General features: G+C 42.1%; 1 protein-coding gene across 1 annotated transcript in view; it reads right to left on the minus strand.

Annotated features, from left to right (window-relative positions):
• LOC111147499 (erythrocyte membrane protein band 4.1 like 2) overlaps positions 1-25006 on the minus strand; it is a 190859-nt gene that overhangs the window by 6895 nt on the left and 158958 nt on the right. The window contains exons 16-21 of the mRNA XM_022503515.1: positions 22053-22106; positions 21251-21820; positions 19262-19384; positions 17331-17429; positions 15719-15799; positions 11619-11728 (exon numbers count right to left, since the gene is read on the minus strand). Of these exons, the coding sequence (XP_022359223.1) occupies positions 11624-11728; positions 15719-15799; positions 17331-17429; positions 19262-19384; positions 21251-21820; positions 22053-22106 (1032 nt within the window). The 3' untranslated portion in view covers positions 11619-11623. The remainder of the gene's footprint in view (positions 1-11618; positions 11729-15718; positions 15800-17330; positions 17430-19261; positions 19385-21250; positions 21821-22052; positions 22107-25006) is intronic.

The raw sequence follows: 25006 nt of genomic DNA on the forward strand, positions 1-25006 counted from the left end.
AGCCTCACTTAAGGATGTCCTGGATGAAACACAGAAAATTACTGTCTTACATCCCATCCTCTGAGTTCGTGTCTTTTTTAACATTCTGGGTAATGAAATGGAAAATGGGCACAGCACACTCCTGCTGCATACAGAAGTACAACGGATGGCTAGAGAAGAAAGGAACGCTCAAATTGGGAATTGAAGAAGCCGCCTTTTCATAAACACCTTTTTTATTTGAGAATTACTGATGGACAAACTGTTACTCTTCTAGGCAGGCATTTTCTTGACAATGAGGTGAGCCTGTCATCTCAAGGAAAACAACTGACAATAGACTTGTGACCAGTGATAAAATTCAAGCATGCAGGTGAAAACTAGAATCTTGGGAGACTGTATTCTGGCCACCATGAGCTTGATAGCTTCCCGATATTGTTTTTTTTTTTTTTTTTTTCAAAGATCTTATTTGAGAGGGAAAGTGCACATGTGGGTGTGCGTGCAAAAGCGAGCCAAGGGAGGGGCAGAAGGAGAGGAGAGAGAGAATACTCAGACTCCACACTGGGAAAAGAGCCCAATGTGGGGCTCGATCCCATGACCCCATGATCATGACCTGAGCCAAAATCAAGAGTTGCTCAACTGAGCCACCCAGGTGGCCCAATAGCTTCCCCGTATTTAAAGACTTCCAAGGAGCTCAGTGACAACCAGTGATCTGTCTCAATCACTTTGCCTTTTGTAGGATTTCATATCATTGCAACCACACAGCACATGTGGCCTTTTCTGACAGGCTTCTTTCACTGATTATTTTGAACTCTTTTATAAGTATTTTTAATTTGTTCTGTTTCATTTATAATCTGGTAAATTTCAATAATTTTTATTTATACTACAGTAACTTTTGGTATGTATAATTCACAGCAACAAAAGCTCTTTGGGCCCTTCGGCAATATTTAAGAGTGTAAAGTGTCCTGAGACAACAAAGTCTGGGAACTGCCTGTGTAGAATCTGCTATCCCTAGTGTATCACCCTCCTTTCCTTTTCTCACAGATTTGTGTGCCTGCTGAATTCAGAGGGAAACATTAAATCTAGCATTTTCTTCCTTTTGGCCAAATTAAAAACAGCACCCATTCAACAAATAGTTCAGGGAAATAATGTTGCTTCACTTGTTTTGCCTGAACATAATTAATACTGTTAGGGCCCCTCTGTGGTCTCAAGAGGCTCTCGCGTGGGCTTTCATATGGGTCCGTCTCACATTTAGGTCTTGGACCAGGATCCCCCCGCCGCTATCTTGGTCTCCTCTGAGTGCCAACTATATTGTGCTCGATAACACACACACTAACACAATTTCACCTCAAAGATAAAAGTTCAGTTCAGAATTTGCTAGAATCACATCAATTTAGTTAAGTATTTTTGCTTTCAAGAGTCAGTTTGAGATGTTTTCCCGCAAATTCCCATTTGTTTAAAAACAACAATAACAACAACAACAACCTTCCTACCTCTGACACAACTGCCTTTCTTTCCCTCCCAGAGGAGAGGTGAAGGAGAACACCTTCCTTCCCTCCCACCCCGTGATGGTCAAAGCTCTCTTAGCTTTTAAGCCAATTATATTCCCTTACCTTTGAGGAGAGGGTGAGCCGTCAGTCACATCAGGCCAATTAATTGTGTTTTCTTTAAAGCTAACAGTAAGTTTTCTATTAGAATCTTTATACCTGGCACCTTCAAGTCCTTTTACTTAAAGAATTACTACTACACATCAATTGCAGAATATTCTGTCAAATGGAAACATCAATTTTACCTCATTTTTAAACATGATTATTTTATATTATGGTTTTAACTTGTTCACTTAGCTTTATATCATAGCTGCAACTTCAAAGACGTTTTATACAAAATTAATTTTTCTAAAACCAGTTGCATTTCAACTACATTGGTGGGAGTTTGCTATTTGAGAGATTCCCATCATGAAGCCTTCTACAGAGCGGTGTGCAGTGTGGATTCAGGCTGCCTCTGGGTCAGTCCAGCCCTGCCACTCACCAGCTGTGTGACCTGGCTGAGGGACTCACCCTCTCCAGGCCCCCATGTCCTCACCTGCACCTTGGATGACTGCAGGAACTAACTGAAATAGTAAATGGCAAAGTCCTCAACACTGGGCACAGACTAGGCATCCGGTGAATGTTAGCTAGTATGATTTTTATAGATTTTCATTTATGATAGTTCATATTTTGCTTGGTTTGCTTCCAAACTAAGTTCAGTTCTACTCTTGTTAAAGATACAGGTGTCAGTTTCCCCATTAATAATTGCCTGAAGCAGTATAATGGTTTCCTTATAGGGTACTTCATCTAACCGAGCACACTTTCAATCAGTCCTACACTCCACTGATGAATTAATCTTCCTGAAGATGGTGCTGAAAAGGTCCTTCCCCTACTCAAATACCCTCTGTAGGTGACCTACAGAGTGAAGTCTAACCTGAGGTACTGACACAGAATTCTGCCCTCTGCAGTATGCCTTGGACAAGTCTTTCTAGCTCTGCTGGGAACTCAACACACAGCCACATGCGGGAGCTGTTCTCCCTGCCACCCCTGCCACTGCTTCCCCACCAGCTTCGTCCTCTCTGCCCACCTCCGTACGTTCAAATCCCTGATACCTTTCTGGTGAGGTCTCGGATTTACCAATCAGAAATTTCAGTCAACTTTCAGAGTCCTTTATCAAGGCTTCCCAAACACTACATTTTACTCTCTATGCTATTTGCATTCAGGTTCTCATGGGTTCACCTCTTGCTTACCAGAGCTACCAGAGTGCCCCAAGGATGGTGTCGTGTCAAGAGTAAGCACTGATGAATCTAAGGATGAAGGTAGGGACTGAGCTGCAAAGGCAAGAACCAAGAGCAGGGGCTTGGGTGGGGGAACAAACAATTGTATTTCACGGAAGGAAGGAAGCACTGTCGCCTGTCTTCCCCATTACTTACACCTGCTGATTGAAGTGGAAAGTTTGCAGTTTCTTTTTTCTGTTCTTTTGTTAAATAACTACATCTATCATATCCTGGGAGGACTCTGCCTTCTTTTTTAAAATGGCTTTCCCAAATCGTTGAGAGCCCCGACAAAGGTTTCTACGCGTAGTTAATATCTGACCCTAAAGCTAGCGTAAGGTCTTCTGGTTCATTCTGCTAGGTATAAATCTTGTGGGAACGTGATATGAGAGCATTTTACAAACTCTTAAAGGTTCTTTTAAGTAACAAATGGACTAGAATAAGGTTACACTCAGTATACTGTATTCTAGCTAAGCCTGTATCGATCTTAGGTTCATAAGATAAAGAGATGAGAAAACATTTTATCTGATAAAGCATCATATAAAAGTTACACTTAAAAAACAGTATCAAAACCGTTATCTTTTTAGGGGGTAAAAAAACCCTTTGAAACCATATATGAACAGAACTCACCAAATATTTGTCTTGTGTTTTCCTTCAATAGAAGTTTAGTGGAACTCAAAAGAGTTCATCTCTAGACCCAAATCTCTAGATTACTAGTCTACACTTTTTTCCTAACATCTTCAAATCCAGTATATTATATTCTACTTAGAGCACATCTCAGTTTGAAAGAGCCATGTTTCAAATAGCACAGGTGAGGACTGGCTGTCATACCTGACAAGTCTAGACACATACTCGCTCTAAGGCTAATGGAATTTTTATTTTGATGCATGAGAATTAAATAAATAAATGTAGGGCTAACAGGTCCTCCAATGTAATCTTCATGGGGTCAGGAATATCTTAAACACACACTACTTGGTTACCACTGCAAAATTCCCTCCTAATGCCACCACAAATTTACACGTTTAGAAAATAGTATCTGAGATGACTGACATTTGTGGTTCTTCAGACAGATTAAACTCTCTTTAGCTCTGCACATGGATGGCATTTAGGAGTCCTGAGTATAAGGGACTGATGCCAATTACTTTATTCTCTAGGATTCTACTTCCTCATTGAAAAGAGTTGGTGGGGGGCGGGTGGGGAGAGAAGAGGCTGTAATTTAAACTGTTTATAATAAAATATTCTTCTGATTTTCATACTTCTCCATATGCCCTCATCCAGCCTAAGGCATAATAAAGTCACGATCACCACGCCCACCCCTCAGAGGCCAGGTGGGTGAACGCGTGAGCAGGGAGATGGGGTACCCAGGGGCATCCTGAGGAGACAAAGGTGGCTCAGAGGGCTCTTCCGTCATCCGAGGGTAGTGCCACGGCCATGCCAGAGGGCAGGCTCAATGCCACTGGAGCTCCTGATGGTTCTGAAGTCAGTTGGTTCCTTCCTGTTTTAGGCACTGTTCATTAATTCAAATTCTAAAAAATACTGTTTGGGCCAAAGAAACCAAACTCTGGATGCACCCTTCATGCCTCCAATCTGTTGATTTTGTCTACCCCCTCCCTCCCTCCCCAAGCTTGGTGCTATTTTTAATTCTCAATAATATTGAAAAACTAGAGAAAATATGCAACATTTGGGATGAAAGGGTTAGTAACCTTAATAAATCTGTCTGAGATAAGATAATTAACACCTGAATAGAAAAATGGGAAAGAACTAACAATTCAAAAGAAATAAAATTGTGTGTGTATGTGTGTGTGTTTGAGCCTCACTAGCAAGGAAAACAAAACGCTCTTTCCTCACAATTAAAAAAGGAGACAAGGGGAACAAATGCTCTTTCCTCACCAGATGGGCAAGGATTTCTTAAATGTTTTATAATCCTAAGCTTCAGACAAACTGTGGGGCAATAGGGATGTTCATAGACTGCAACTTCTTCAAACCTTTCAGGAGGAAACATTTGCCGCGAAAACGATGAAATTCATGCCCCAAAATGTACACACGAGTATGACCTTTGCAGCTGCGTGCTGAATTGTGACAACGGAGGAATAAACGCCCGTTAACAGAGGTCACGTAAATCCTCACATGTCTGTTCAATGGCTGATGAAAAACAAGGAGAGGCTTCCGAGGAAGGTTATCTCCCATGCACTGCCAGGGGAGAAGAAAACAGGCTAGAGCACAGAATCGACAGTCCCAGCCTCCACCCACAGAGGTGGGCGTGGGCGTGTATGTGTTCACACATACATACACTGTGAAAAGGGATTATCTAACTCTAGGAGCAGAGGAATTAGGGATCATTTACATTTTCTGCTAGCTCTTTTTAAAAATAATAATCGCGGGGTGCCTGGCTGGCTCAGTAGGTTAAGCCGCTGCCTTCGGCTCAGGTCATGATCTCAGGGTCCTGGGATCGAGCCCCACATCGGGCTCTCTGCTCAGCAGGGAGCCTTCTTCCCCCTCTCTCTCTGCCTGCCTATCTGCCTACTTGTGATCTCTCTGTCAAATAAATAAATAAAATCTTTAAAAATAATAATAATCGCTTCTGTTATTACCAGGAAAGAGAGCCCCAATAACAATAGTTCCATTTGCAAAAACAAGAGTTGATAATAATCTTGCCCAAGAGAAAACCCTGGGGAATTAGTGACTCTTGTGCGAACAAATGCACAACAGTGATGGCGTCCAGTGCATCTTCTGTGGGGTGGTTCAAATATGTTGGAACTGACTCATGGAAAGCACCTGTCAGATTTATAAACGTGAGGCAAAACATTCCACAGCATGCCGAAGTGAAAAGTGGCTGTGCCTGACAGCCACTAAATCTGAAATGGCTTTTCGGGGCTATGTGTAAATCTGCATTTTAGGCTTGATTAATCTACATTGAAAACTAATGCTAATTTTAGGTGCAAGACTAGCACAACTAGCCAAGGAGATAAAATAAAAATGCAATGCATGTGATATGCCTGAAAAACTCCTGGCTCCTGAACTGGAAGTCCACAGGCTGGGGCTCCTCCTTCAGATACAAGGTCAGGCTCATCAGGGCCCACATGGGAATGAGTAGCTCGTGATGAGCGAGAACTCAGTCCAGCCAACATGGCTCTTTTCTCCTGCGAGTCAGTTAGACAGCAAATGCTAATTTCCTGTCTGGCTCTCAAGTTCATCTTGAAACTCTGAGTATCACCCTGACTCGGAAATGTTAGCTTGAAGACAACATTATCTTATGTAGAAATTGGTATTCACGAATGCACTACAGCACAGAGAGCTTCCTGAAAGTACTTTCTGTGTAAAAGCCCCATTTCCTCAACCTGTAACAGGGCTCCATCCCCACTACCTGCCTGACACAGCTCTGACCAAGTCCCAGGCTGATTCTATACCAACAATTCCAGAGGACGTGTTCACTTGACTTAATATTCAAGACTTAATTACTCTCTCCTTCTTGGAGTTCTCGTCTTCTGCAACTTTCGTGACAGTGTTTCCTCCGCATTTTCTTCCTATTTTCCCATTCCCCCTCCTGCATCTCCTCTGACCTTGTCCAGGGAAACATCCCTCAAACCAAAGGCTTCCTCACTAGGTGACACATTCAGATGACTTTCAAACCTCTACCTTCAGCTCCGAACCTGTTGTGATTTCTCTCAAAGCTCTTGGCGACCTCCTGGACCTCTCCATGTAGCCATTTCACGTGCACCTCAAACTCAACACCCCTGGGGAAGGATATTCCAATGTTTAATTTATTTTTAGGAGCAAAAATGGTTCCTATAGCTGACTCGATATGTTACAGCGTGCCTTGGAAACAAACTCTTCTATAAATTCTATTATCCTCAGTTCACAGATGGCAGAACTGAGGAATAGAAACGTGAAGAACTTGGCAGGTCACATACTACGAAATAGATTTGAACCCAGCAGATCTGCGATGCTGCATTTCCTCTCAACACTCAGACTATCTGGTAACTTTCCAAATAACCATGCCATGTGCAGAAGACAGGCCCTTACAGATTCACTTCCAAACATCCTCCATAATGCCATGGCAGGTGTGTTCTCCTACACTACCAAGAACAAAAAATAGAACAAGAACCTCTGCTTTAAGACAGCTGAGCTGAGAAGACTGGCCATGTTGCACAGGACCTGTGAAAACCAACACCTGTATCCCAGGATTGAAATTACAGCTCCCACCACCCACTCACTTGCTCATGCCAGAAGCTTGGCCATCTTCCCGAATCACGAACTTACATATCCCCATGTCAACAGTCACCAAGTCACAGACCTCTACCCTCTAACATCTCCCCAATACACGAGGTGTTCATGCCCCTTTGCTTCTCCAAGTAGAGCTGAACTCCAGATTTTGGCTTGTAAGACTCTTCAGAGTTGGGCTTCGGCTGCTCTGCCCCCCAGCTCCCATCTCGCTCCTCCAACATGTGCCCTGCAGCCCAGACATGCCTGATTCTGCCCCATTCTCGGGATATGAGGTTCAGAGAACCAGCTCTGGCCTGGAGTGCCTCCTTCTGTGCCTTTCTTCCCTGAGCTATTCCTACTCCCCTGAAAGAAGCCATCTGACACCCCATCCTAATGTAGAGATCTTCCCTTTCTGTTCCCACCCAATGCAGCTCAGAACACATCCTCAAGGCAGAGACTATACCCTGCTACCATGATTTACTGCTGAGTGCAGACCTTGTTTGGTGTGAACCTTCACGGTAAATAGATGACACCCAATGGGCATTCCGTATATACTGGTATAATCAACAACAACAACAAGAGTAAAATACGTGAGCGGATGAGACGCTGCTCCCCCATCATTTCCTCTTTTGGCGGCTCATGCTTTCAGCTGAAAAAGAGGCCTTGTTTGCTTTTTATCCTACACATCAGTGATGACTCCAGGAGTCATCGGGACTTATTTGAAGTCTGGGTGCAGAGAGGGGATGGAGACAACTGAAGCAAAGTCGCCAGCTCCCCCTCCTGGGGCTCATCCTTTCTGAGGCCTCGCAGCCCAAACCAGCAAGCAGGACTCTTCTTCCTCATGGGGACTCTTCGGGAGCACCATTCCAGTGGTGACAAGGCCACGGACGTGTTGTGTCTAGCTGAGGGCTCATAAACATGCATTTAGGATAAACTAGGATGGGAGGAGTGCTTCACAGAACATAGAGAAAAACAGCTACAAAGACTTAGTCAAGTACTCCTCTGAAACGTGTTTCCTTTCTCACGGAGTCTGTGGCAGCTCCTCTGGGCCTTCCAGTGGTCGGCACCCAGCTGAGAGCAGAAGCCCTGGGAGGCTCTGCCCTCAGTTGGTCTTCCTCCACTACCTTTCTGTGCACTCCCCTCGCCTCCCACTCTCAGTGCTTCATCCAAAGCTCAGAGCTCCTCCAAAGGAAGAGGTCAGGTCAGGTCAGATCAGGAGGAGAACTTTTCATGTTGGAGAAGGGGAGATGGGGCGGCTACACCACCAGTAAGTACTTATTCTTCTTTTCTGGCGTTCAGTGACAGGCCTGCACTTGGCCTTGGCGCACCTGCTGCCTCTGTGGGATCCTGGCGGGGCAGCCAGCGGGTAACCGAAGTGGCAACTCCTATTCGTCCTTCAGATCTCAACGCAAACTCGCTTTCTCAAGGGAAAGCTTAAATTTACAGCAGCGTAAATCTATTTGGTTCTCTCCTATCGCATTACTTCCTTCAGAGCGTTTATCACATTTGCAAATTACATTTTGTTTCTTAATATTTACACCTCCCCTCATGGACCGGATCCTTTCCCGAGGAAGGGGACCCTGTTTGTTTGTTTCCCAGTTTGACCATTTGCATCCTTAGTGCCCAGCTCTACCCTTGCACACTTTGGTTCTCATATTTTTTGAACTGGATGAATGAATTTTTCCACATTTATCTAGTTTGCTCGCCTTACATGTGAATTTACATTTTAACTGCCTAAATCTGTTTAGCAGGGCTGCCTAAAAAAGTGTCCTCTGAGATAGGCAAACTTCACAGGCTGTGTGTGTGTGTGTGTGTGTGTGTGTGTGTGTGTGTGTACACGCATGCCCACTGCAAAAATGAGGATAGGGTGCTAGGAATAACAGATACAACTAACTCACTTTAAAACTTATTAAAATGCCACAATGAAAGTGGGTATTGGTAATGCTCACATTGGGCACTAATTTTTGTCCTATGTTCCTGATTAACATAATTCAGGAAAAATACTTATAATTGCGTAACACTAAATTTTCTCATTCGTTACCTTATTATATTCTTATAATAAGTCCTGTGAATTAGTAAAGGTGGATGGGACCTGCCCTGCTGACTTGCCCAATGTCACATAGTTTGAGATCCACCAAGATTAGAGCACTTGATCTTCTGACGGCTAGCTAAGAGTGCTCAGCCTTGCACATAACAGAGCACATTTATTCAGTTAAATGGATATTTTGCTTGTGCTCAAATTTTAAATGATTTCTCCTTGTAGGCCTTTTGTACACCCTGTGTTGAAAACAGCATCTAACATATAAAGAGTAAGGTTGCTAGATACAAGATGAATATTAAAAAGTCACTGGTATCTTCCTATACTAGCAACAGCTAGAAAAGATTTATAAGACCTCTTTTGGGTTAAAAAATTATACAACTTTATTGGGAGACATTTAAAAATATCATATATAAATGAAGAGGGATATTTTATGCTTGTGGGGAAGAATACTTTACATCACAAAGATGTAATTCTTACCATAGTGAGCTACAAACCACATGCAGCTCTAATGAAGATACCACAAGGTCATCTTACAACCCAACAACCTGATTCTGAAGTTTATATGCAACGGAAAGCTTTAGCCCAGAATTGACAAGACACTCCTGAAGAAAAAAAACACAGCTGGGGATACCAAGATACCAAAACTCATTTTAAAGGTATAGTAATTTAGACAGTCTGGCATTAGAGCAGGGACAGACACACAGACTAATGGAAATTAAAGTGCTCAGAAACCCTCCTAGGCACTGGCTACTTTTCAAGGAAACGAAAGTAAAAAACAGTGCTGCTTTTCACCACACAGAAAAACCAATTTCTTATGGATTAAGAGTCGATCTGTGAAAGGCAACGTTCAAATACCTGGATCGACAGTATCCCTAACACCCCGGGATATGGAAAGAGCATAAGCCATAAAGGAAAGCATGATAATTGAACTATATAAGCTTCCATTAATAACTACACTCGATACCTCGGTATACCAACAACTATATTGACCTATACTGAGAATAAAGGACAAACCACAAACCTGGAGATATTCACAACACATAAAAATTAACAAAGGACTAGTATGCGGAATCTATGAAGATCAGTAAGAACAAGAAAGTCAGATGTCATTTCTTATCAATCAGTTCAGCTGCTGCAATGGTGGGAGCCATGACCTCCTGTGGCGGAAAAGCACTCGGCCTAACCCCAAGCTGGAAGATGTGCAGTCGCCTCTGGCCAGCCCTGCCTGTGGGCTATCAACCAGTCAGTGTACAGATCATTTTAAAAACAAAAAAATAATCTTGGTATACATGCTATGCAATAAAACTTACTTTTTAAATACATACATAATTCTGAACATTTCTCATTTCACTAGTAATTCTTTAGCATAACTTTTAATGGCTATGTTTTAGTCATCACACAGAAGCAGCATTAAGGCAGAAGCAATCCTTACTGTGGGCCATTTAGATTTTTATGCATAGTAACAAAGATGTGAGAAATACTCTTGTAAGAAATACTCTTGTAAGCCTTTCTACACATCTCTGATAACATGGGTTTAAATGGTAGGCATGCTTAATGTGGGCTTTGCTAAACTGTCCACCAGGAAGTATTACTAGTTTATAAAGCAGAAGAGTATCATTTTCTCTCTTACAACCTCCCCAACACAAGCTAAAAACATAAACTTTGCCAGGCTTATAAGTGAAAACTTACACACTGAATTTTTAATTTGTATTGATTTAAACCATAATGAGGCTGAACATTTTTTACTTATTGTTCACTTAGCTTCTCTCTGGGTTACTGGATTAATCTTTTGCCTGTTTCTCTACTTGAGTGCTTGAATTTTTTAAATCTTTTTTTTTAATTAATTAATTTATTTATTTATTTGAAAGAGAGGCAGTGAGAGATAGCATGAGCGAGGAGAAGATCAGAGGGAGAAGCAGACTCCCCGTGGAGCTGGGAGCCCCATGCGGGACTCGATCCCGGGACTCCGGGATCATGACCTGAGCTGAAAGCAGTCATCCAACCAACTGAGCCACCCAGGCATCCCTAGTGCTTGAATTTTTTGATGAGACAGAAGAGTTAGTGACAGAGTCGTGATATTGACTCCTTCTCTGCCAGGTATCTTGAACTTTGTCATTTTATCCTTTAAGTTTTAAAATTTTTATGTAGCCAAAGCAATCTTTTCCTTTATGGTTCATTCTCTGATATACAATTCTTTGTGTGTATTTAAGGGAATTAACTCATCTCCCTTTTGTGCCCCCCTACAGCAAAAATGCCTCATTTAAATGAAGGCAGTAGCACCCTCCTCAAAGGGTCACTGTGAACGTTAATAAAGAGAACTTACACTGATGTACTTCGTAGGTAGTAAAACAACACAGAAATGTCAATTATTAGCAGTTTTCAAAACATGGCAGTTAATAACATCACATGCCCATCGGTCAACAGAGTTTATAATTTTATGCAGGGAGCGAAAGCAGAGGAACTTGGGCTAATGAAGTCTGAAGACTCATATGGACCACAGGAGACAGACACCGTGATGGAGAAGTACGTTTCTTGTCCCTGGGCAGGGCGAGGTGCACGAACAGCCAGGACAGAGGCCCCGGGCGATACAGTCTCTCTTACCTTCCTTACTCTTCCCCTTCCTCCAACTCCGTTTCCTTGTGCACCACCACTCTCGTGACCGACATGTCCGGGTGCTGCTCTCGGGCTTCCCGGATGGCCTGGGCCAGCGCCTGCCGGGGTCAGAAGAGAGCGCCGTGAGCAGGGAGATGGGAGGACAGGCTGCTTCGTGGGACGGTGGAACACACGGACACCACTCAACCAGGACTCCATCTCTGGCAAACAAGGTTTTATTGCCTTGAGGAAGCAGGGATGTGAAATGGGCTCATATTCATTTTAGAGAAGCCTCTCATTTCCCCCAGTTCCCATTTTCCAGTCTTTTCAAAGAACGATGCATGTAAGGGAAACGTGCAGACTCTGAACCCCAGCCTTGTACTTGCTGAGACTTGGAGGAACCTCTAGGGCCCAGAACAATAAAAACAGCAGCAGCAATGGGGACACACAGTCAGCGAAGTGAAGCAAGAGAGACCGCTCTTTAGCAAGTGTAGGTCTCTGTTTTACAGTCAAAAACCACCGAGAGGGTGCAGAGGTCAACAGGTCATGCTCAAGGCCATCCTGCTGCTAGGCTGTGGGGCAGAAGCAGGACCGCCCCCGCCCCTCGCCTCATGGGCTCTTCCCAGACCAGACAGTCAGGAAGCAAAGCTTCTTTGTATTTTATCAGAAAGCAAACTATGTGTGAGTGCTGTGACAAAGTGGAAAAATCCTATTTTTTCTGAGGCAAAAGATATTTCAAGATATCTTGGGGAGAAAGCAAAACACCACAGAACATCACTCAAAATCTAGGAACGATGTCTAAAACAAAAAGAAAGTCTTCAAGGAAAGACAGCACCAGATCTCATATAGAAACTACACATTTGAGATCAGCAGTGTAATTTTTCCTGTTTCTCTGGAATCATCTGCCTAAGGGGACGACCACATTTCTTACTTGCGGTATGCTTCCTGCCAGCTGAAAGGTTATGGAACAAAACCTGGAGCCTGAGTCAGTCCACACACACACAAAGGTATAGCTATAGAAAAAGAAATTGGTTTTATACCCAAAATTTTTACACAGAAGCTTGGAAGACACTTGAGGGTGCTTAAATTTCCACTAGGGAATGAACTCTGGTGACCCACTGGTGTCAGGACAAGAGTGAGCTCAAACAGGGGACCCTCCCAGGAGAGCAGCACAACTGTCTATTGGGTGACAGGAGCAGGCAGGCTGTAGGGTGGCAGTAGGGTGGGGGGAAGGGAGGAGGTTGGGAGGTGTCAGCAAGTATCTGTGGTGGGGACGGGAGACAGAGTACAGCCGAGTCACTCTGGATTTGTGTGTTCAGAGGGACATGAGTGATTGGAACCATCAAAACGGACTACTCCACATCGGTTTCTGGAATCCAGTTGGGAAAGCGACAGCTCTGATAGGAGCCAAATGTAGCTACAGACAGCTTGTCAGATACTTTTTAACTCACGTTCATGACAAGGATCTGCCTACATTAAACCAGTACAAATGTCAAAGGGGAAATACAAATGATGCCCAAGGGAAGGGAACATATGTGAAACCGGCTTTAATTAGCAGAAAAGTAGGGAAAACCAAAAACAGTTTAATTGTCCTCAAACACATTTGAAATCCGTGTACCATTAATTCTCATCATTCTGTAATATCAGTACACGAAATTAAATACTGTGAAATGTTAATTTATGATGGCACCAGTAAAGACTGTGAGAAAATTATCACATGCTCCTGCCAAATTGAAAAGTTATTTTACTGGAAAGAGACAGACACTCTGGGGAGTTAGTGCAGTGTCCTACATCCCTGGTGCGGAGCAGAGCGTCAGGACACACACAGGGTGAACTCCTGCAAAGCCAGCGTCTCAAATAGCACGATTCCCTTTTTCCTATCTTGCTCAGAGGAAGGGTTTCTTTCCACAATTAAAATTCTTCTAATATACGGCAAGGAACTGAAAAGGGGGTCAATGATATTCAAGTCACTACGTGATCAGCTTCTGTTTTTGTCAGGGAAGTGATTTTCCTCTAATTTTAAATACTTCCACCGTCTCATTACAGGCTGTAAGGAGACAGGGAGTTCACGAGCTCCCGGTACAAGAATACCAGAAGCCACAAGTAAACGGACTCAAAAAAGTTGATGCATCTTATAATTAAACACAAAAAAGTTATGAAAAATCAAATACCTCTTCTGTCATGTGGGTATCTGCCCTCGGTCTGAAAATGTGCTAAAGCACCACATCACACAAACAAGGTCGTGTCCCTGCAGTCACAGGTAGAGCTGCGGGTTTTTCCTTAATCTAAGAGTCAGGAGTATGTGTTATTTTGGTACTTATATTTCAAACTGTGTTTTCTTTATTTGCTATTCAGAGGCAGTAAGGCCAAAAGACAAGAATGCACATAACACCCAAGAGTAATCCTTGAAAGGAAAACATGGCATCAGAAAGCCAGAGAGTGCACAGGTTCAGTGGAAAGACAAGGTAAAAGAAACAAAGGCTGGGAGAAGACCTTGATTTTCACTTTTCATCATGCCTAAGAATGTGGGCTCCCACCTCTCACACCATAAGAATTCAATAAATGCTGGCTGACCTAGAGTCCCAGAGGGAAAAAGAACAGAGTTTGCCCGACTTAGGTCAGAGGAGCTCAAAACTGTCCCAGCAGAGAAGAAATCCTCTATCTGGGGAACAGGAGACTTGGTTTCCACAGGGTCATTCATTTTCCCCATGGCAAACAGACACAAGTCCTAGTCAACTACTAGGAATCTCTACTATAAAGTCCAAATTCAGAGTCAGGGCAACACTTTAACCTCCGATAGCTCTCAAGAAATGAAAAGAATACATCAGGAAAGATGGAAGGAAAATCATGTTTACAGGGGTTTACAGAATGTAGTTTTCCTTACAGGCAGAGAAGAAAATCTATTTCTCTCTGGCAGAGAAGAAAATCTATTTCTCTCTGGTCACATAGACTTGAGTTTTTTTTTTTTTTTTTTTTTAATGAGTAGTTCTGTTCTCTAAAATTCTCTTTCCTGAGTTCAGTGTTGTGTTTAAAGCTGGGTAACTCTCATCTGTTCTGACTTCCCAGCTGAGATGGTCAATTGAACATTTCCTTTCCTTCAAGTTGTTACAAAAAAAAAAAAAAACAGCCTGGTTTCCTTTAAAGTAGAGTTCAAATCACTCAAAAAATGACAAAACAAAAAATTCACATCACTTGGGACTGCAGCCTAAAAGGAAAACTACCCTCGGGGCGCCTGGGTGGCTCAGGCGGTTGAGCATCTGCCTTGGGCTAAGGTCCTGACCCAAGGTCCTGGGAGCGAGCCCTGCATTTGAGCCCCTTGCTCGGTGGTGAGCCTGCTTCTCCCTCTCCCTCTTCCTCTCCCCCTCTGCTTGTGAGCACACACTCCCTCCCTCTCAAATAAATAAAAAAATCTTTAAAAAAAAATTAAATGAAATGAAAACTACCCTCAAAGTCACCTCCAGTCCCACTCATCACCCGGTTGTTAAAGTCACGTGTTCTACTCATTAACATTAGAATGGAAGCACAATTCTTTTAAATGTATTTCTGAATCCATGTAAATTCTCTACTTTGTAAGATACCTCAGATTTCCTTCTCCCATTCCTCAATAATAGTAATAATTAGGGGAAAACACCGAAGGGTAAAGAGCCCAATTTTTCTAATGTTACCAAAAAAAAAAAAAAAAAAAAAAAAAAAAAAAAAAAAAATATATATATATATATATATATATTCCTAAAAGTAGGCATAAGTCAAACTGGAAGTCAATGTCATTAAACCGCTATTCATTTTTTTTTTTTTTTTAAATCCACGACTTGCCTTTAAGTGAGTCCCACGTGAATAACTAATGGTCACCAGGAATCCTCTCAATTATTTGGATTCAAAAGTGCACCTGGAGTCAGTGGGAAATGAACAGCAATCTACATTTTATGCTGGTTTGGTGTTAGGAAGGCTGAAAGGCTGTCTAGGTCAGGAAGTGTCTTTACACCATGCTTAGGAGGTGGATTCTTCCAGGAGGCCCTGGGAGAAGGGATCTGACCCTGGGATATGACATGACGACACACGCTCCACTTAGAGACACGGTCACTTTCAGAAGCAGAAATTCAGGTCTTTACCTGGTCATGATCGATGTCTGCATCTCCCGTGATCACGATGCGTTTCTCAATTCTTGTTTCAGATATTCCACCTTTCACAGTCTAAAGGTTATAAAGAAAATGAAAGGACAGAGATAGCAATCATTGAAGTATGTATATACCTAATGAGAGCAAAGAAAAGGGAGCACATCTAGACCTTCTGATTAAGGCAATACGCAGAGTGGAGAAGATGGACATTCCAGAAACTGTTTAAGCTCAGCAGAGATTCCTATTGTTAAAGTTGTAGCATCCGTAAGTCTTCCTCAACTGAAAGCAACTAATTCATCGAGATTCAAGGGAAATTCAGATGAGACAGGTGCCACTTAATCCAAGTGGTTCCTTTGAGACATTCCATTACAATTTCCCAGAGTTTCTTTACTCCCAATTGGCTAATTTGTTAAGAGAGGAAAGAAGAAATAATTCTTTGGTTTATGTAGAGTTACAAGGAATTCTAACAATTTAGGTCCCTGGTTTAAGTGTGGGAATTGCTTGATGTCATAGTTTTGACTGCTTGATTCTCATAAAAATCCCCTGGTAATTTTGTTCATTTGGTTTAGTGCAGTAAGATAAAAGAAGACTTGGATTTGGTTTAAGATATAGAAGATACATGAGGGTGATATAAAGATTTTTGTTCAGTGATAGCTTCTGTATGTTACTCTGCTGCCAACAGAGACCGCATGAGCAGCCCTGGGACATGACAGAGGCCGAAGGGATCATATGGCTGTGACGCTGAACTACGAGCAAATACCACACAGTCCTGAGAAAGCACAGCTCTGATAAATTACACAAAGTCCCAGTTGATAGCACTTTACTGCAAGAAACCAGGTTTATTGCAAGCCTAACTGGATAGCCTTTAAAATGAGCACGATACTATTTTGCATTTATGTGACATTTTTTTTTTAACTCACAAAGTTTCTGGCTGAAATACAGGGTGAGGAGAGTATAAAGAATACATTTAAAACCATCAGGCGCCCATGGAATGGGAGAAGTAGAAGTAAATCTGAGGACGGCAGCAGGTGTCAGAATCACCTGGAGGGCTCCCACAACCACTCCCAGGGTATCAGGAGATCTGGGGTGGGGCCATGGACTCACTTCTAACAAGTCCCAGGGGAAGACTGATGCTGCTAGTCTGGAGACCATACTTTAAGAATCACTGGTCATCTGGTGTTAAAACTTTGGAGAATGAGAGAATGATCTCAAAAATGCCCCCTATCCAATATATGAGCATCTTAAATCAACGAAGGGAAAATTATATTATTTGAACAATTGCTTGAAAATTTTGAATGATGGTCTTCATTCACTTGCCTCTCAGTTGGGAGGGTTCATTTGTACTTACCAAACTTATGCTTCTACTTCTATGATACTCTCTCTCTCTCTCTCCTGTAGCTGGCTGACATACAGTTATTCATGACCTATTTTTATACCCTTGTACTTTATAAAAATACATTTGTCAATGGAGTCCAATTTCTTGGATACTTTAAGTCCGGCCACTTCTATTCCACTGGCACAGTCTATTACTTTGAAGCTTGTGTAGGAACAAAGAAATGATTCAGAAAGGATCCTGTTTGCAAGGTTCCACCCTGGATTGCTTTACCTTGGTGATATGTGTTGTTGTCGTTGTCGACACGGACTCAGATGTGATGGTTTGTGCTGTCAGTAATGTCCCCGAGTCACCACCGGCCCCGCCGTCAATCTTTGGATAGTTGGAGGAAAAATACAAAGTAATGCTTAATTTCCATTATGTTGTCAGATACAACCCCTCCCCATCGAATATGCATCTTGTGAAATCTTCGAGGTCAGCAGAAGAGGTTATCTGCCTATCCTTTGCACGTTTGTAGCGGTGATTTACTGAGCAGGAGGAGGTGATTTACTGGCGTTTAAACAGAGTAAAGGCAAAAGCTCAATGCACGTGGAGAAGCAAACCCCCTAGGAGGGAGGAAAAAAAAAAGGAAGAATCAAGTAGAAGACGGGACTGAGAGCTATAGGGTCATGAGACAATTTGACCGAAGGCCTTTTGTAGAAGCTAGAAAAAGAAACTAGAGAACCAGACAGGGAAGTTTCCACAGCGACCAGAAAGGCTGAGTTCATTGTTTTTTAAGCACAGGTGGTAAAAACAGATAAACGTTTTCTTATTTACGAAGCCATAGAACCTGACTAGGATAGACTAAACCTGTGTGCTTTGGTAATTTGCTTATCTCTAGTAGATTTTTTTTAAAAAAACATTGTTCCTGTAATAGTTTGTCATGAGCATATATGGGTACATAGATTTTAATACGCATGCATGCATGTGATCTGTCTCTACATGTATCATCTATAAACCCCATGCATATCTCTAAATAGGTTTTGACTTATTTGCTTTGACACTAAAAAAGGTAGAAAGTTCTAGAGTTGACCAGGGGAAATACGACACAGATTAATAGCCTAAGAGTATATGTGAAGATCACCAAACATACTTGTCTCCCATTTCCCGCCATTAACACAAGGAAATAACCAGAAAGCCCGGAGCCTTGTGGACTAAGTTATGGGGAAATTTCTCTAAATTTGAGTCATGCACCTGTATTTTACTGGGGCACTTACTGTAATATAGACACATAAGCACATGCTCTCCCACCACACCCATTCATCAGAAAGCTGTTTAGGTGGATCTCGGCACATACATAGATATGTGTCTAAAATAATTTTGAGAAGTATTTAAACATACCCACATTAAACCTCTTAAAAAAGATTTTGAGAGAGGTTTGAGAGAGGTCAATAATCTGCCACCCTCCACCACGGTACAATTCTACTATAGAATACTAAATTTCTCAGTTTAGAAAATAGTTGTATAAATTTCTAAACAGTTTCATTTTGAAATAATGAACACTTTCCCCTTTTTATACCCTTAAGGTTAGATATCTTAATACTTATTTCAAATCTTTACAGAATCAATGTTAAATAATGTCTAAATCAATGTCTAAAATTAAACACACAAATCTGATAATTATTTTGACACACAGTATCATATTTACAGAAGATCGACAACATGTCTCCAGAAAATAATCCAACGTGAAGAAGAAGCACAGATGTGTGTGTGTGTGTGTGTGTGTGTGCATGTGTGTGTACACTTGGCAAGTAGGAGTGAGTTGACTGGATCTATCTGCACGGAGTTGGGGGTGGGGGAGAGACTAAATCTTACTAATCTGCAAATTACATCAGATCCAATAAACTTCGTAAGATGATCTGATTCCCAAGTGTGTATCAATATACACGGAACGACTTATAACATGGACGAGATTGCTACTGCCTGTCCTAAATGATCCTGTGTAGGGAATCCTGTATAAATAACCCTGTAGAATTGGTGGGCCACCAACTTGACTGCAGCTCTCTGTTGTAATCTAAGAAGCAATATAACAGGATCAAGTGCAATGAGGACACCAAGATACGGAAAGCTACATCAAGGTCAGAAACACGTAAACTCGAAGACAAATAAAAACAGACACAAAGTAAAAAAAGAACTCAAGTAGTCCAAATCTAGAGTTTTTGTACCTGTGGAGACTCATATGTGATGGTTTTGGTCTCAGTTTGGACAATAGGGACTTCCTTGGTGGAGATTTCTGTCCTTTGTGAGGCATCAGAAATTGTTACCATCTCTGTTTTTACCACTGGTGGCTGAGGTGGAAAGGAAGGGAAAAATAAATTCTAGAGATCATGAAGTAAAAGTGTTTAATGGAGCCTTCAAAAATAATTGTAAAAAATATATCCAAACACACACTCATGCAAAAGAGTAAAGATAAATAAAAGACACAAAAGAAAAACATTCTCCTTCAAATATCATGTGTGTGTGTGCGTGTGTGTGTCTATGAAGACACAGCTAACATAATGGTCCCCTAAATTATGGTATACTTCAAATTACCATGTTCCCAATTATATGTCAAATGTGGGGCGCACAGTGACATAAAAGCTTTAGCTTTGGGGCTAGTTATAACAAAATGGAAAAGAAAACAAAATGGAATGAACTATGTGAAGTGACCGGTCTCAATTTTTGCCGCAGTTTGGTTTGCCACGTGGTTTGTGTGAAGGCTCATTGTCTTCAATTGGTACATCAGCTAGGAAGACCAAGCTTTCCCCCAAAAAGATTCTTCTACCCTACCGACAAAGAGATTGTACTTTAAGAATATCTTCAAGTATGATTTTTTTCAGTTACACTTGTCTAAAATTTGCAGGGCTTCTTCTTTGTTCCATAAGTTAAAATATTACATCCAGAGTTATTCCACCAACACTGCATGAAGGCTTTGAACAATGCAAACATTAGAGAGCAGGGTCACGGCCTGTTGGCATTGTAGTCTGCTGAGTGTGTAGGTTTAATACAACACCAGACCATACTACTACCAAAATACTACAGAACTTTAAGAGAAAATTCCCAAATGTAATTATTTAAAGAGGAAAAACCGTATGTTAAAAGCAGAAAATAATAGTTCAGAGCATTCAAAGACTCTTGAAATATCTTCTCTGAAGTGAAACAGGAAGTTTAAAATATAGTAAAAATTCATTTAATTATCTCAAGCGAAAGTCACTTTAAGATTTTCCAGCCCATCAAAGAGAGCAACTATTAGGATAATGCTTATATTGTGGGCATTTACTTTTAGAATCAGGAAAGTCTCACTGAGGTAAACCCTCTCACAGCATAACTCTGACTCCCAGTTCAGAGATACCTGCACCTCATGGCTGAGACTTAATTTACCAGGAGTGTGGAGAGTTCTCTTTCTTAGAGAGAAAAAGTTAAAAGACTCCCATCCAATATAGATAATCCAGGAAACAGATGATCAACTTGCAAATCATCTAGAACTGTTGGAGGACAGAATGAGAAAAGTATCCTCCTATCAAACAGGCTAGCCTCTGGCTGCTCACAAGCAAAGAAAATGCCCTTAACCAATCCATATGCTCTCTGTAATCTAAAAACAGCAATCACAGTGGTATTCGAGAAATAGGTTCTCATCACGGCCGGATGCTGGACTCCAAGCACCACGGTAACTAGAACCAGCTGCCATTTCTGAACATCTAAAGCTGGAGGGAAAATCGGCCAAAAAGTCAAACCCAATCATGAAAAGAGAGAGCCACACACACACACTCACACTGACCATTTGCCAACAATACAGATACAATTTTCTCATTAAACCAACGAAAAAGGCATTTAGCACAAGGAAGCAGTGCAACTAAAGACAACAGTTGAAAACATCCAAAACATGCAAAGAAAAATTGAAGTGTGAAACGAGAAGGGAAAAAATGGTGTGGCTGCTGAAGGCCAGTTTACTCTGTCAGGCGGATCCAGGTGCAGGAAAGAAGCCAGAAACCGTGAACGGGGCTGGCAGAAAATCTACAGAGCAGTGCTTTTTCCCCTTCCTCCCAGGAGAGAGAAAGACCAGAATCTCGTAGAAAAAGCTGGAGGAGGATCGGGAGGACAGGAGAAGGAAGGCAGGTGTTCTCCACCTGAGAAACAGCTCTAGAGTTTAGCTCCCGCTCGAGTCTCCCATTTACCTCTGAACAACAAATAATTTGTGGCAAAACATCAATGTCAACATGAGACACCTCTCCGTTAACTTTATGTTGCTCGTCCTCTGTTTCTTCGCGCATGTCTTGCTTAAGGGCGCCTTCATTTACACTCTTCTCTGCAGATATCTTTGGGGCAACTACATTTTCCTGGGTCACTGTTTCTACTGTGCTTACACTGGCACCTGCTTGTCTGACTGGGCTGGCTTCTGGTACCGCTTCCTCCCTCTCTACTACCTTGGCTGCTCGGCTGGCTTCATCCTCCACCTCTTCTTCCTCCTCCTCCTCCTCTTGTTCTTCCCTTATGGTGCCCTCGGTCACACGGTGGTGGGGCCGGTACTCGCCCACGTCTTCGTCCTCGCTCTCACTGCTGCTGCTGCTCTCAGAAGACAGGGAGGTGGAGTCTTTCTGGGTCAGGGGCTCCACCTTACGCATCTCCCCAGGACCACTCCCAGGTGATAGCTCTTTACCGTTCATTTCTTCCGTGATTACTCTTTCGTCTTTCCCAACCTCTGCCTGCTTCTTCTCCTCCACTACATTCAGAGTCTCATGTGAACTCTGCACAAAAAAAAAAATGGATGAGGGAAAACAAAAATAGATGAATAAATTAAAAAAAAAAAAAACAAGAACAAAAATAAAAAACAACGGAAACCAAAGTTAACCAATGAAGGTGGTTCATGTCATGGAGAAAAACAAAGATGATTGTGATGGCTGACTGAAAGGGAAGCGGGGAGAATGTGAGGGGATCAGAAACATCAGGTGATGGTGTGAACATGGAAAAGGGGAGAACCTCAACAGCATCACAGGCTCCACTGCAAGGCCCTTCTGACTCGGGAGCGCGTTTCTGCGGAACAAAAAGCAACCGAGGACACAAATCAATAAAGTTTTACACCTCAACACCCACCAGAACAAACATCTGACACTGCAAAGACAGAACAACAAGAATCGACATCTACAAAAATCTTTGCTCAAGGTCACATGAGGACAATCCAGACAAAAATGCAGAGAGCTTACGAAAGGAAACAAAAACACAGAATAGCCAATGTCCTCCCAAAGACACAGAATGCTTTTATTGTGATTATACCTAGCCGCTCTCCTTACTTAGTTGAAAGGGTAGGAAAAAATTGAATTATACCAAAGCTTACTGATTAAAGTTGAAATTGCAAAATTTAAAAACCTATTCAATAAACGGTTTTGATTTTAATCAGACTATAAAATCTGGCCTGAAGCCCTGATTTCTAAATGAATATAGCATTAATGAGACAGCACCTTAATTTTCTGCCAGCTCATTTAAAAAACAGCTGTAAATGGCAAAATTATACTTGGTCTCCTATAGCTAACACAAAAATGTTGTTTCAGAAATGGTTATTAACATCCCAGGCTACATTATAGATTGGCAAAAGGGATATTTTAACATTAGGGTGGATGTCAATAATGGCTCCAAGTGCCTTCTTCTACAATTTAGCTCCTCCAACTAGCATCTTTGGAAACTGAAATCAAGTTTATTAATCCAAGATGTTTATTTCTGCCTCCCTCCTCCCCGTAGACATCTACTTCTTGGGTGTAAATTTACTCTAAGTAGTACCATACCTAAATGTTTAATAAATTCCTGTTGATCAAACACATTAGTAATATAAGTTATTATGCTTTGCTATTGATAACCAGTGTAGAAACCTTCTTGCAAAGGAGTTTTTAAAGTTTATCATTTTCTTTAAACTTATTTTGAAAGCAGAGGAGGGACTATACACTATAGACTATAAGCCTGACCAACTTTTTAACATTCGGGTGACATTAGAGCCTGTGATTTCCCCAGAAAATAACTCCTAGTGCAAGTAGCCCTACTTCTTCAGGAAGGTATCTCCATGCCGAATGGAGTGGGGCAATGCTCTTCTGAACCCTGTGGGCAGAAACGAAGCCTGCGACAGAGCTGCTGAGACTGCACAGACTGGAGCTGGGTCCTGGATCAGACTGCAGCGTCCCATTTATTGGCATGAGTGCCGTGGGCAACCGTGAGCAAAAGGCCCTCAAAGATCATAATTCTGACAGCGCCCGTCAACATGTACTCACTCTCTCTGATCTGTGCTGTCGTTCTTAGGTGCATGGTAAGGCCATGTTCTCACGGCTCAAATTAGTGCCATGTAACGAGAGAGATCCTTCCAGTTTTTACTGAAAACCCAGAGGTTTCCGATATTACACTGAAAAACTCTTGAGACTATTTTGGTGAGTAACTTTTAACTATAAACTTCTTTATAAATAAAGATATCCAGTGGTCAGAACATTTCTAAATCAGATATCCCATCATTATTATTCCAGGTCAGTAAATTATTATTACGTTACCCCAAATGGCCAGACAGGCTCTGCCCAAGTTCAGGGAATCCCTAAGGGTCATTCCAAGGAATGAAAATAATATTTCATTGGGCATGGCAGGCACTTCTTATTTTTACACGAGCAGAATTTTAAAAATAAGCAGCCATCAAGAGATGCCCGAAAGAAGTTTAGGTTTTAAAAACTTTTCTGCCAAACACAGTTTGTTTCCCTTAGAGAGAGGCCTTCCTTTCCCACAACAACTCAAGACTCTGGGCCTTACTGCTTTAGATGATTCTCTGAATTTAGGCAGATTTTGTGGGTGGGAAGGGGACCAAAAGCAGCAGGAGAAACATCCAATCTCTAGTTGTCCCTCATGTCCAAATTCAGTCATTGTTTCTTGAATGTTTCTCCCAGAAGAGTTAATTTTAACCAATGAAAGCACTGGAAAGAGGGGTTCCTAAATATTTAATAAAAAAAAAATCATATGTGGCTTTTGAAAACGGGAAACAAAGTAAAATGCACCTCAGGCAACTGTGAGAAGGGCGAGGAAGAAAGCTTTTCGGGTGCATTACAGTTCACAACAGTGCCCTCTGCTGTCCAAGTGGTGGCTGAGGTGAAGGTGGCTCTCAAGCTATCAGAAAAGCCCTTTCCACTAAACAAAATGGACGTTATCTCCTCTTCTAGGCTCTAAAGAAGTCAGAAAAGGAAGAGCAAAGAATTAACAATGAGTCAGAACAGACAGCAGTGACCTATTGAAAGAAAGGAAAGGTTACACAAGAAAGAATCACAGAACAGTGCAAACTGAGAGAAAGGCAAGGAGTTTGAAAGATTCTATCAGGCATCTGTGGTGTTTCACCTAAACCCCAGTTTTCCACTCTGCCTGAGAATCTGATAGCTCGCTCTAACCTCCTCTGGGAGCCAGCTAAAGAAAATGCCTTAGTTTATCACCGAAGCTTTATTTACAAACTGAGCACAACCGATCCTCCCACACATCGAACACTATTTCATATATTCCTGAAGGAGCTACTCGGCGTCAGCCTCTTTATGCACAGATTGGTCTCGTCAGGGGCCCCTACTCATGCCAATTCCTGTGTCAGAGCTCAAGGGACCCCCACCCTCCTGCCTCCAATGCCCTTCCCGAGGCGCCCTGGGCCTTGCCAATGCTGTCACCTTTCTGAGGTCCACTTAATAGTTCATATTTTGTATACGGGCCTCCCTATCTACTCCAGCTCCTCTAGCCTCCTCCCTTCTCCACACCACTTGAACGGTCTGTGCAACGAGCGCTCTGACAGCAATCCACAGACATTCCCTCAGACCTGCTAAATGTGCCATGTAATGAAGAAACAGCGCTTTTCTTTGTTCAATAAGAAACAGTTAAAGAAAAAATTCTCAGTAGGAAGACAAACTCAGAGGTGAAAAACTCAAGTGAGCAATGTG

This window comes from Enhydra lutris, unplaced genomic scaffold (assembly GCF_002288905.1).
Source record: "Enhydra lutris kenyoni isolate GAN:26980312 unplaced genomic scaffold, ASM228890v2 scaffoldscaffold17, whole genome shotgun sequence".
NCBI classification, from domain to species: Eukaryota; Metazoa; Chordata; class Mammalia; order Carnivora; family Mustelidae; genus Enhydra; species Enhydra lutris.